Source organism: Nesoenas mayeri (genome assembly GCF_963082525.1).
Source record: "Nesoenas mayeri genome assembly, chromosome: 2".
Taxonomy (NCBI): domain Eukaryota; kingdom Metazoa; phylum Chordata; class Aves; order Columbiformes; family Columbidae; genus Nesoenas; species Nesoenas mayeri.
This window is the reverse complement of record NC_137543.1, coordinates 61,996,755-62,010,312: the sequence shown is the minus strand read 5'-3', so window position 1 is coordinate 62,010,312 and position 13,558 is coordinate 61,996,755. Positions and strand designations below refer to the sequence as shown.

At 45.6% G+C, this 13,558-nt stretch overlaps 1 protein-coding gene across 1 annotated transcript; it reads left to right on the top strand.

Moving 5' to 3' along the window:
- Positions 1-443: 443 nt before the first annotated feature.
- On the top strand, positions 444-13,016 carry DIPK1C (divergent protein kinase domain 1C; the record flags this gene model as incomplete). Its single annotated transcript, XM_080340424.1, has 4 exons — positions 444-626; positions 6,257-6,934; positions 11,576-11,740; positions 12,801-13,016. The coding sequence occupies 4 exons, from the start codon at positions 444-446 to the stop codon at positions 13,014-13,016; spliced, it is 1,242 nt and encodes a 413-aa protein (XP_080196550.1).
- Positions 13,017-13,558: the final 542 nt, after the last annotated feature.

Genomic DNA, 13,558 nt, shown 5'->3' with positions numbered 1-13,558 from the left:
GTTCCCACAGCAGCCTCCATCACCCTTCAAAACCTCTTTTATTCTCGGGTGAGAAACTCAAAAGGAGAAAGGAGGAGCGGAGGGGGGTGTGCGGGCAGAACCCGCCAAGTGCGTGCCGGGGCAGGGGCCGGTTGGCACAGGGGAGAGCAGACAAAAGCCGGCGGAACTACGTGGCTTAAATTCAAAAGGAGCGCTCCGGGCTCCGTGAGATCAGCACCGGCCAGTGGAGGGGGGCGGGAGCGGGGCCGGTGCCGCGGGCAGCCCGGCGGAGGCGGGAGTCCCCACGCCCCGGGGGCCAGGGGGGGAAGGCGGCGGCAGGGCGGGGGGTGTTTGGCGATGGGCGCCGGCGAGGAGCGGGACAAGCGTCCGGAGGGGGGAGCGCGGCGCCCACCGCCGCTCGCTTGGAGCTGAAGCGGCCGCCCGAACCCAGCCCGGGCGCGACGATGAGGGGCATCCCAGGCTTAAAGAGGCTACGGCTCAAAATCTGGCGGCGATGCACCCTGGTGCTCCTCCTCCTCTGGGCTGCTTGCTGGCTGGTGGTGAGCGCCTCGCTGTTCCTCCTCCACAGAAGCGTCTTCTCTGAGCGCTGCACGGACGAGAAAAGCCATCGGATCCTGGCGAGGCTGGTACGTGCCCCGGCGGGACGCGAGGCATCCCCCGGGGGCTGCCCGGCAGGCGGAGGCGCCGGGAGTCCGTCAGGGCTGCGATGAGCCCGACACCCGCTTTCGGGCGCTGCTGCCCGGCTCCGTCCCGCCGGAGCTGCCGCATCACCGGCGCGTCCCCGCTGCGCCCGGGCGGGCGGCTGCCGGCGGCACCGGTGGTGCCTGGGGGGGCGGGCGGCTGCTCCCCTGCCACCCTTCCCGGGGCCAGGGCAGGTGCAGGCGGGCCGGCTGCCGGCGTGGCGGGCGGGTCCGCTTCCCAGGCGCTTTGGACAGGGCAGCTCGGCATCCCGCACGCTGCCAAGCGGGAGGAAACCTCCCTCCGTGGCTTCTTCGTCTTTTTTGTTTATTTATTCAGTCGAAGAGGTGCTTGTACAAAAGTCGCCTTTCGGAAATGCCGCACAGCTTGTAATGCCTCCTTTACGTCTGGCAGGGGCTGGCATTTAAGATGTAGTTATTCAACATCGTAGAAAGGATTTGCGAATATCCATAGAACTATCTCTCTCTCTCTCAAAAAGAAAAAGCAGATGTAGAATTTTGTAGGAAAAACTTCGAGAAAAGGAGCAGCGTGCATTAATGCTTTGAGTTTAATTTCGGTTCTTAATTAAGGTATTCTTAGTGCCAGTGGTTGGGTGGAAATGGAGGAATCCTAATCGAAATTAAGTAATCTGTTACTGCAGCAAGCAAAACCTGATCATAGATATTCCCTAAATTCTGTAAAATAAAGGGAGAAAACCCATAGGCATTGGTCCTGACAGTGTGTTTATAACGGCAGTGAGATTCAGTTTCTTTACCCCAACAGTCAGGTTGAAGTACAGCTGAGCTCGGGATTGTAGCTGAAGGAATGAATCCTGCCCGCACCTTGCTTGGCTGGTGAGGGAGCAGCACAGAGGTACAGGGAGCTACCAATCTCAGGGAGCTGCAGGCCCTCGCTATCAGACTTCCCAGGAAACAGATGGACAGAGATGGACTTTTCTTCAGCTGGGAGAGCATTAGGCATGACTTCAAAAGCCCTGGCAAGGATCAGTTTGCAGGTGCAACCTCAGGAAGCTCTGTCACCTGTGATGGTTCAATTTCAGACCCTCCTTCCACAGGAAGAGTAGCTGAGGTTGCTGTGCTCATCTGTTTCTGTAGGTGAGTCTTCAAAAGTTTGTAAGTGACAGTTTTCACAGATGATGTTAGAAAAGGGTCTTCCTTGCAGTGGAATGATTAGAAAATGAGCTCATCTTCATAACCCCCAAAATAAGTCTTTATACATCTTCTGACCACGGCATGAGTTCTGCAGTTATAGAAAGTGCAATTGATCTATGAAACAAATAATCTGATAATTTGAGTCTCACGCCTTTCATTAGGTGAAATTCAACTTGCAAGAAAAACTATTTTACTAGTCATCTGTCGTATTTTCAGTAGGATATAAGATGCGCTATTTCAAGCAAGTGGGTGAAAATGGCATGGATGTATATCCTTGCAAGGTATTTCTGAAGGTTTGTTTCCTTTTTCTGAGTAAAATTTACATCTGTGCAGATGTGGACTGCACTGGGAAGGCCGAAGTAGTACTGGGCATTTTGCAGAGACTAGACTCTGCAAAAAACCACTTACTTTTTCCTAATACCAGTCTCATCTTCATTTACACTGAACACACTAAATCATAGCAATCAATTCCTGTTTTCTCTGGAAAAATCAATTAAATTTGATGCCTTCCAAAATCCTTTTCAATATTGCATATTCATAGGATACTTGACAAAAAGACAGGACTTAGTCTCAGGCCTGATTTATACAGAAGTGATGATGGTATCGTAAGTTATTTAAATTTATACAAAAGCTTAGTGGGGTTTACATTAATTTAAACTTTTACATGAATTTAAACCCAGCCTTTTTAACTTATCTTGATAAGCATAATAAGGATGTAAAAATTATGTAGCCGATTTTAAACAGAAACAGATGCCTGTGTTTGCATTTTTGTGTAGTATAGCTGCTTTTCTATAAGGCTTTTGGCTGAGTATCACTTTAATATTAAATTTTAAAAACCTGGCACTTAGTGACATTCAAAGGTGCTCATTAGGTAGATTTAAAACTGTCTCATCGACAGACCTCAAAATGCAGTCATAAGAGAGAGATGAAGTGTGGAGGACCATTTCTGGAAGATTTCTTTGGGGAATTGATTCTTATTTTTCTCAGCAGTCATCATGATGATATAAAATCTTGTATGGTGAAGTCTGCAGTTAGTGCAAAGGTTCTTGGGTTGGTAAATAATGAACAGACCATCTTTTCCTTGCAGGGTAATCTGAATCACCTAGTTAAATGTTTCAGTCCACCAAAATGTTTTTTAATATAGTAAAATGCAAGCTAGTACACTGGGGAGCAAAAGAGTACAAGCTATGCCAATAGGATGGACAACTGTCTTGTAAAAAACTGTATGAATTTGGAAAGGACGTAGGGGTCAAATAATTGCTTCAACATGAACTACCAGTGCAGACTGTGCATAAAAGGCTGATATACTCTCTCAAAGTCTCCAAAAAGGAGAATTAGGGAAGGGCCGTTGTCTGTCTTTGTGGCACTGGACAACACAGTATTCTGTTCTGATATCTGTCCTTCTAAGGCTGGTGGGGTGAAAATGGAGAGAAGAAATAGGGAGGCGAAAAAATACAAAACTCATCTGAGGGCTGAAAAAATGATTATAGTGGGAGAGGTGAGGAGCTGAGCTTACTCAGTGTACTATGCTTATGGGGAAACATAAAACAATAACACTAGGAATAATGTGGGGATAGCGAGGATGTGAAGGTCCAGTCAGACTTTGCTGACCTTCTGGGTTATAATGAACAGGAAACTATTTTTAAAGCCACTGAGTGACTCACAAGTCACTACATTCTGTGATTAGAGAGAGACACATTGAAAGTTGTTCAAACTTCTTGATTGCTTATTTGAGGAAGCCTTTTTGAAATTCTCGCTTGCATTGGTGACCAGCAGAGAATGTTATTTCTGGAAGGCTGGTCTGTGTTTCATCACTGTGAGACCAGGAAATCCTTGGTTAAGTTCTGTTCCACAGATCTCAGTTTGCAAAACACTGCACAAGTTCAGTGTAAGAAGAATCTGATTCGGAGACTGTTTGTCAGATACTAGGTTAATAATAAAAGATTTATGGATTCAACTGGAATAGCAGACAAGTCCTAAAGAGCAGCCAGGTTCAAAAATGACTCATCTCCTATGTCTGGGAAATGTGAGACTCCCTTTTCCACAACTACTTTTTCTCATTAGTGCCATTAAGAATGATGCGGTGGCAACACAAGAAAACAAGCTGCATGTTCACATTTTTGACTGAAGGTTTTCTGGGCATGTGTTGTTCCAGATGCAAGAGATCCATGCACATGGACCATCTGAGTGTGAACTTGAAGGACTACAGTCAAACTGTCCACAGGGGTGAGCGTTCACCCACATGGACCCAATTACAGGACTGAGTCCTGTATTCTCTTACTGTAGCAGAGGAAGAGTTAGGTTGTGGTCTTCTCAACAGGAGAGAAATTATTTTAAATGTGATTATATTTATGCTCCAGAGAAACCCCCCCTAAATTCCTTCTGTTTGTAATTTTCTTCCTAAAATTCCTTCGAGTTCCAGATGGTAAGAACAACTAAACTATTTCTGTTAATGAAAATTACATTTCCTACTTTAAAATGAAAAATAAATTTGTATTACATTCATAGGGGTAGATTTGCAAAAGCAAGAATGTTGATCTGTGTGCTCTGAAGTCTGCGGACAGCCCAGTGAGTCTGCTTGGCCATTCAGATGTGGATGTGGATGCAGATGTGTGTTTCATATATATATATCACTCTGGACTCCAGGTCAGGGCTTTCAGGCTAGACTTGGCTTACCTAGCTGGCATGGAATGTTCCCATTTGGGCTGTGAGAACATCAGAGTACAAATTTTTAGGCCTGTCTGAACTAAACCTCAGCTAGCTGTTTTAGCGAATTTATCACCATTCCTGGATTTTGAACTTAATCCTCCACCCATTCCCCAATGTCTTGTTTAAGGTTTGACTCTAAATGTTGCCTGGCATCAGAATATATTCCTATGGTGCACAACTCAGAGACTGCTCTAAAAAAATACATCGCTTGAATCTTACAATCATGTTTCTTGTGTATGTAACAGCACATAGTCACAGATGAAGTGGGGGTCAGGCAGCCATTGCAAGTACTCTACATGCAGGGGGAGCTGCCAACTTGTTTAAATGAAGGCTCAAATGCCAGAAAGCCATGAAGAATGCTGACACTGTCAAGCCGCCTCCCAGATGTTTGGCTTTCTACACCACTGCAGGCTATTCCCCTTTCACCAGAGACCTCTGATCATCTCCTCTACTGATTCGCCCAAAGCAGTCCCTGCAGCTGTGCTTCTGAATGCCCACAGGAATATATTGACTGCCTGCACTTTTGGAAATTATGGTATGGAAACAATTATGGGTTGAGGGAAGGACTGGTGAGGGAATCCTTGCAGTTCTTGCAATGAAATTGCAGTGACCGCTTAACTATCGATCAGCAGTTCCCATTTTTCCACAGGCTGATTTTTTTTTCCAATTAAAAAAAATAAAGTATTTAAGCAATTAATATCAAAATTTATCTTCTGATAATTACATATAAAAACTGGAAAAGTAATTTTGTCCTATGGTATTTACATATTTTAAAAGTCTGAAAGTTCTTGGTCCAGGAGGCACTGAGCACAGCCTCTGTGTTCCCTGGTAGTGCAGAAGGACGTTCTCACAGCTTCATTCAGAGCATGCTGAGTGCAAGGCTGAAACACGCAGAGCTGTGGAAGGTCCCAGCAATCCAGCTACCCATGGATTTTCCTGTAGTTTAAATGCCAATGTCTAAGATATGCTGCCCTGAACTTTCCAGAGAAGTCCTGCATACACTGGGAGTTATTTCATGTGCCCTAGAGTGTTACAGTCCAGAATCTCACACAGCACAGCCAAGTGAGTTCAGAGCTGGTCTCACTGAATTCATACATGGCAAGAACTTGAGAGTAACAGGTCGCCCCATCCTCTTGAGGGTGGGACCAGACTTTTCAGTGGTGCCCAACAATAGGATGAGGGGCAACAGGCAGAGACTGAAGCATGGGAGGTTCCTTCTGAATATGAGGAGAAACTTCATTACTTTGAGGGTACCAGAGCACTGGAACAGGATGCCCAGAGATGTTGTCGGGTCTCCTCTGGAGACATTTAAAACCCACCTGGACACATTCCTGTGTGATCTGCTCTGGGTGAACCTGCTTCAGCAGGTGGGTTGGACTAGATGATCTCCAGAGGTCCCTTCCAACCCCAACCATTCTGTGATTCTGTGACGATTCTATGATCTAGTCCATTTCTTTGCCCTGATCCCAACAGCCTGTCTTTTACCATCCCAACAATCCCTGTTTTGAAGCAAGACTTCTCCTAGTAAAAAGTCTCTAGAGAGAGACATCACTTAACAGTTATCAGAAGTGTGTGCTTGTTGTACCATGACTGCTGCAAGCCTCTTGTGCTTAGGACTGTTGGTGATTCTTTGCCTTTCTTCTGTGTGGTCCATGTGCATATGTTTCTGCTATGAACATTCTGCTCTTTCACTCCAGTGCCTTGACTACAGCAGCGGAGCCCTGACTGGTGACCTCTGTGAAGACCTATGTGTGGCACAGAAGCTGGTGTACAAACATTGTCTTTACTATGACAGAGGTAAGAAGGTCATCCAGGCTGACTGGAGAGGCCAGCCCATCATCCTGAAATCCAAAAAGGAAATCTTCTCCAGCTACCAGCATCTCAGTATGCTAGAGGAGGTGGAAACACAGGATATTCCTGAAACAGAGCTTCTGCTGATGGTCGCACTGGAGGTCAAAAATGTCCTGGGGCTAGAACTGTCTAACAGTACCATGGGGCCCTTGTGGACAAGGAAGAAGGGACCACGTTGGAAAGCACAGGTGGCTAGCATGTGGTCCCTGCTCCAGCAGGAAGAATATATCTACTTCAGTTTGCTGCAAGACTTCAGCAAACACGTGCTGCGAATTATTGGCTCTTGTGGACACTTTTATGCTGTGGAGTATCTCACAGCTGGACATGCCTGGCACAAAACTCTTTTTCCCTTGGAAAATGTGGTTGGTCCCTCCCTTGCTGGCCGCAGAAGCAGGGTGAGAGCCATCATTGACATTGCACTCAGCTTTCTGGACATGGTGCAGCATTTTGATAATGATTTCTCTTACCGACTTCACCTGTGTGACATTAAACCAGAAAACTTCGCTATCAGGCATGATCTCACGGTAAGCTGGGTCTTTGGGGCGATGTTGCAGCAACTTGGGGTCTAGTCTGAAAGTGGCTGTGTAAAAGTGACATTTCCCTCCTCTTACAACTTTTGTCTATATTTTTGTAAAACTAATGCATTTACAAGTGACAGGGGAAATTCTCTACTGCTTTTTCTCTTTGTAATATGTAATAGCCACGTTTCAGAGCGCTAGATCCTGCTGCTTGCTTTGAGAACTTCTTGCTCAGTTCTCATTTGTATTACTTCCTCAAAGGCATTGGCACCAACAGGATCCCTTGGCTGTGGTGAGGGACACCTCCTGGAGGCAAGGAGACCTCAAAAGCTGTAAATGAAGCTTTAATTTGAGTCATGGCAGCTATATCTGCTAGGGATGCTGAAAGGAAGAACTATTTGAGTTTGAAAGGTAAGGCTGAGTTCTCTGAGCTGGCACAAGGGGAATTCCCTGCATCCGAACACACACATCTTTGCACTTTAGTGTTCAGCTTATCTGGTCTGGAAATGACCCAAAGATGGTGACATGCAACTTCCTGGTGCTGTTACTGTTTGCCTTTTCTTTGTACAGCTGTAATTCAGACCTGAATAGCTATCCACGTTTTCTAAGTGGTGATGTAGCTCAGCACCACATTGCTGACTGTATCTTCCATTCATTCTGCTGACAGAAATTCCACTGGTTTCGGTGGCAATGGTGTGTACGGACTGGAGGTATTCTGCACTAAGTAAATGTTTGGGCCACGCTCACAAATTGCAGCAACATCAAGGGAGTTTCTACACTCTGAGTGAACATAAAGCATCTTCAGGGACTTGAATGCTGTTTTCAGTACTCACCAAGTGTTAATATAACTTTCATATTTTCAGAGTACTAGGCAAACATTGCCTAAACATATAGCCATTAAGGGCAATTAGAGTGCTTCCCCTTCAACCTTCTGTTCCCTCTCGTTGTTTATTCAGGTGCAATACAGCACTTGAACAGGGAATGGGTGAGGAGCTACAGCAAGAAACTAAAACAAGCCTACCAATATTTAGGCAAAGTGAGGTATGACGGGGATTCCTCAGGGCGGGCTTTGCCCATCTTTTTTAGCTATGCAGGGCTGTGACTGCCTGTGGCTGAGCATGCACCAGAGCATCTGTTTTACAGCCTATTACAGGAAAAAGATATTTCATTTAGGAAAAGATAAAGGATATTGAAGGTGTCTTCCCTTAGGAGTCCTTCTGGTGAGGCTTGCTTCTTCAGGATCCTCCCATGACTTCTGGGATCCAAAGAGACAACAGTCACCTTCTGGTATAGGAAAATACCCTAATTTAGTATTTTTTAGGAGAATTAATTTTTTTTTTTTAAAGTGAGTTGTCACTCACACATGGCTCTCACAGTTGTACATTACTTTCAGCCTGTTATTATCCTCTGTTATGTCCCACCTGGGCTGGGAGACAGGAGATGCACAAGGTCAGAAAGCTGGCGGGGTGAACAGAGAACTGATGGGTGAAGAAGGAGAGTGAGAAGCAGAAAATCTAGGTGGTTTTATCAACCAGTTCTAGAAGAGGGACACAGGCAGTCAGCCTCTTTTTTTGTCCCTTATGTTTGTTTTAAGCATTTTTTACACTTCCTTTTTTCTTGTGCTCTGCAGAGGATACTACCAAATACCCGTAATAGTACCACTATTCCTCATCCCAGTAATGAGACTGCTAATGCCCACAGAAATGTTCCTGGAGTGCAATAGTTTTACTTTAGGGATTATTTTCAAATGGTGAGGATAAGCCTCCAGCCCTCTACCCAGCCATCACATGGTGTTCCTGCAGCACGGAGCAGAGAGATCACTGCCTGGTAGATCACCCAGGGGAATTTTAAGCTGCCATGAAGCTATGTAAGTGGCAGAGTGGGAAGGAGGTCTGGGTGAATATACAGTGTCCCAGGAGAGCTTCCTCTTTTACCAGCACCTCAAAGAGAACTAGAAAGATTACAGCACCTTAAATATGACTTTAAATCAGGTCAGGTGCCAAGTTGGGTCCTTCCTGCATTTCCTTGAGTACCTTAATCATCAATTATAACCATAACAAACCCCACCAAAATATAGAATCATAGAATCATAGAAATATTTTAGTTGGAAGACATCCATCCTTACGATCATTGAGTCCAACTGTAACCTGACTCCAGCACTAAGCCATGTCCCTAAGAGCCTCATCTATACATCTTTTAAACACCTCCAGGGATGGTCACTCCATGGCTTCCCTGGGCAGCCTGTTTCAATGCTTCACAACCCTTTCCATGAAGAAATGTTTCCTAATGTCCAATCTAAACCTCCTCTGGCACAACTTCAGGCCATTTTCTCTTGTCCTATCACGTGCTACTTGGGAGAAGAGACCAACACCCTCCGTGCTACAACCTCCTTTCAGGTAGTTGCAGACAGTGATCAGATCTCCCCTCAGCCTCCTTTTCTCCAGGCTGAACAGCCCCAGTTCCCCCAGCCGCTCCTCATCAGACTTGTGCTCCAGACCCCTCACCAGCTTCATTGCCCTTCTCTGATATCTCTTCAGCACCTCAGTGTCTTTCTTGTAGTAAGTGGCCCAAAACTGAGCACAGGATTCAAGGTGGGGCCTCGCTAGTGCTGAGTACAGTGGCGCAATCACTTCTCTAGTCCTGCTGGCCACACTATTCCTGATACAAGCCAGGATGCTGTTGGACTTTTTGTCTACCTGGGCACACTGCTGGCTCATATTTAGCCAGCTGTCAATCAACACCCCCAGATCCTTTTCCTCCAGCCGTTGATAGGGAGCATGTCACCCAGATCTACCCTCACAGGGTCTGGCTGGATGCCCACACATTTTTGTAGCAGAGAAATTTCACTGAAACCACTGAGCCCTTTGGCAATCGCACATTTGGAAGCCAGGGATGTTTTTCTTAGAAGAGCAATTGATCACATTGTCAGAGGTGCTCAGTGCTGGCAAAGATCCCACCAAGGAGATGATGCAGCCATCCTAGGACTGGGGAAACCCTGCACAGCTTTTACTGTCTCTTCTCCACAGAAGTTAACAGCAAAACTGCAGAAAGCTTAAGGAAGTAAAGAAGAAAAAAAGAAAAAAGAAAAAAAAGAAAAGAAAAGAAAAGAAAAGAAAGAAAAGAAAAGAAAAGAAAAGAAAAGAAAAGAAAAGAAAAGAAAAGAAAAGAAAAGAAAAGAAAAGAAAGAAAAGAAAAGAAAAAAAAAAAAGAAAGAAAAGAAAGCTTGCCTGTCCAAATGTGTGAAATTCCTTAGGCTACATCATCATTATCAACCTCTCCAAAAAACTTTAAAATACTTGCATCTTTAAGCTATACCTCATCTCTTTCAGATTTTCCCTGGGGAAAAAGGAGTAGAATAAAATAAAGATTAGACCTTGTTCTTTCTTTTGCCTGTGGAAGGTTTATTTGGCCTTCTACCAGACCAGACATCTTTAGTTCCTGGGCTTGATCCAGCTGCTGCTCCAGCCATGCAGTTCAGCTTCTCCTCTTATTTGGGAGGTTGAATCTTAAAAATGAGCCTATCGTTTGAGCCCAAGTAACTCTGCCCAGGTCCCAGACATTTCTTTTCCTCCATGAAAATGTGTATCAGCCCCTGCAAGGGAGAATCTTTGACCTTGACTGTCAAGTGTTAAGCACAGCTCTTAAGGTGCGCTGATTGCTGCATCCATCATGCTGTGGACAGGTTGCGGTCATTGTGGTCACCCACAGTTTGTCTCATGTCAAGCAGCTGCCATTCCATTACTGGCTTTCCTTTTTTTCACCGCTTGTTGCTGTGATATTTTTAAGTGAAGTATTCACGAGTGCAGTGGTGCTGGCAGAAATGGAGACTACCAAATGGTCTCAAACCTAGCACGAGCAGCAGCTCTGCAGACCTCTTTGTGCTGCGTATTCACTATTTTGCAAGTCTTGTGTCAGGGTGAGAAAATTGATTGATCCCTTCAGTCCTTGCTTTTTCTGCTGAGACTAGCTGCTGGCTGGATTCTGTTACAGACCATATTTCTGGACAAGCAGAACTAGAATCATGCACAATAAATAAGTCAAACCATAGCAAACAGGACAAGGCAAAGCCAGTCCCAACTTTCTACAACCTCAGGGATTTCTCTTTTGACAGCTGAGCAGACTCAAACCCACTGAATGCAATGGCAGGTTTGCTGGAGCTATATCAGGTGCAGGTACATCTGCTGCACATCCCACGGCTGCTCTCCACAATGATAAAGGCAGGGGTTTAGTCTGAATGGTGAATTTGAAATTATACCGTCTGGTCTGTGGATAATTTTGCACCATCATGTAATTAAAAGGTGGAGGTGCCATCTGCATAAGCTGCAACAGTGGGTAGATCAATCTTCAAGTTGCATAGTCCCGGTTTAAGGCAAATCAATCTATTTGACCCCAGGGATGCATATTGTCCACAGATAATTTTCCCTTTCCTGCTGTTGCAAGCATTGGCTGTTTTCATTTTAAAAGTGGTATTTATGAGACTACTGCAGCTCAGTTAATCAAAATAAAGCCTTTTCATCGTGATCCCAGTTCCTCACTGGCAGGTGAACTCAGCACAGCATTTCCAAAAGCAAGCAGCAAAGAACACTTGCTCAGCTCTGTCCCACAGGCTGTGCTGTGCCAGATCTGATGAGTTGTTTTGATCCACAGGTGGTGGCCATTGATGTGGATATGGCCTTTTTTGAACCCAAAATGAGGGACATTCTCGAGCAGAACTGCACAGGAGATGAAGACTGTAATTTTTTTGATTGCTTTTCAAAATGCAATCTGAAAATCAGAAAATGCGGAGCACAGAGAGCTAATAACAACTTGCAAGTGAGTAGACCCAGCTGCTTTCTGCATCCATTTCTTTTAAAATCACACTGACTATAAAATGCATGGTATGTACTAGGAGACTGTGAGATGAAGGCAGTCATCTTTTTAAACGTGGTCACACAATGTTCCAGTCCTTTTCAGAAATGCTGTCTCGGGGCATGCAGACAAATCTTTATATTCCCTAGTGTTTGCCCTGTTTTTGTGTAGCTGTTAGCCCAGTGTCTCAGATAGGAAAGTGGAGTAAGTAGGGGCAGGGGATTAGGATTACTGTCTTAGAATCACAGAACAGTTTGGGTTGGAAGGGACCTTCAAAGGTCATCTAGTCCAACCCCCCTGCAATGAGCAGGAACATCTGCAACTAGATCAGGTTGCTCAGAGCCCTGTCCAGCCTGGCCTGGAATGTCTCCAGGGATGGGGCATCTACCACCTCTCTGGGCAACCCGGGCCAGTGTTTCACCACCCTTACTGTAAAAAATTTCTTCCTCATGTCTATCCTGAATCTCCACTGCTTTAGTTTAAAACCATTACGCCTTGTCCTATTGCAACAGCCTCTGCTAAAAAGTCTGTCCCCAACTTTCTTAGAGGCCCCTTTTAAGTACTGAAAGGCCACAGTCTCCACTAAAGGTAAGGTCATGGCTGTCCACTTGTAAATAGTGAGGCGCTATGGCCGTGATTCTCCACACTTAGATGTAGTATGAGGATGCAGGGAGAGAGGAGCTTTGGCCCTGGGATGAGGTGTCTTATATCTCACCCAACTTAGGCTGGTGGGAGACGCTGGCACAGCAAGGAGGCTGGGGGAGCGTAGCTGGGTGGCCTTTTGGTTGCTTCTCCCACCCCCTCACCATCACCACTAGTTATGCAGCAGTGCAAGAGCAGTCTGAGACGGTGGGATCTTCAGCTAGAACTCAGCTTTTGTTGATGCTACTGTTCTGTGCTTTCCTCTTTGAATGGCTGGAGGCATTTAAGATTCAGATGACATTTTGCTACAGTCCCAGAGAAGCAGCAGGACATTAGCTGTGGTTCCTGGAAGAAAACAATCTGCTTTTTTCCCTTTCCTCAGGTAATCTGTGACAAAATATTCCGTCGCTGGTTTTCCCCAGATCTCCGAGGACCGCTGGCCTCCCTCCCCCTGCGGCTGCAGCTGCAGAAGGCTGTGCAGGAGTGTGCCCAGCCGGGCCACCTGGACGCTGCCGGGCACCAGAGGACTCTGACATCTCTCTCCCAGTTGTACCATCTGCTTCGGGTCACTCAGCGAGAACTGCAAAGGGTGGAGTAGATACAAAAGGCAGAACCGCAAAGGCCACAACCCAGGCGCTGCTAAGGGACACTGTGTGCCAAGCAGCCTGTGTTTTCTTTCCTTCATCTCTCCTACTCCTCGTATTACATTTACAGCGTAGGGATTGTTTTTCTCCTATGCAAATGAAATTCATGGCTGCAGGTGCAGCACGCCCTGCTAATATCCTTTGAAGTGTGAAATTGTTTTACATTACTTGGATTCTGTTCTCGCTTATTTTCCCGAGCTAGCGCTAGCCCTCTCCATCAGCATTCAGCACATGGTTTGCTTACCAAGAGCTGTAGCCACTGCTCGGATAGCATTTGTCCGAGTGCTGTGCTCAGAGTGAGGATTCGTTTACGTACAGATGGTGTTTTGAAGAAGAAAAGTTGAAGTCAGCAAAATTAATATCAATAATTAAAATAATCAGTGGGTGGATGTGGATATGTGCACGATGTTTAATTTCTCTGTAGAATGAGTTTTTTCTTTTTTAAGTCGAGACAGAGTGTTTTGTGTGAAAAAAACAGCCTCAAATAGGGAAATGT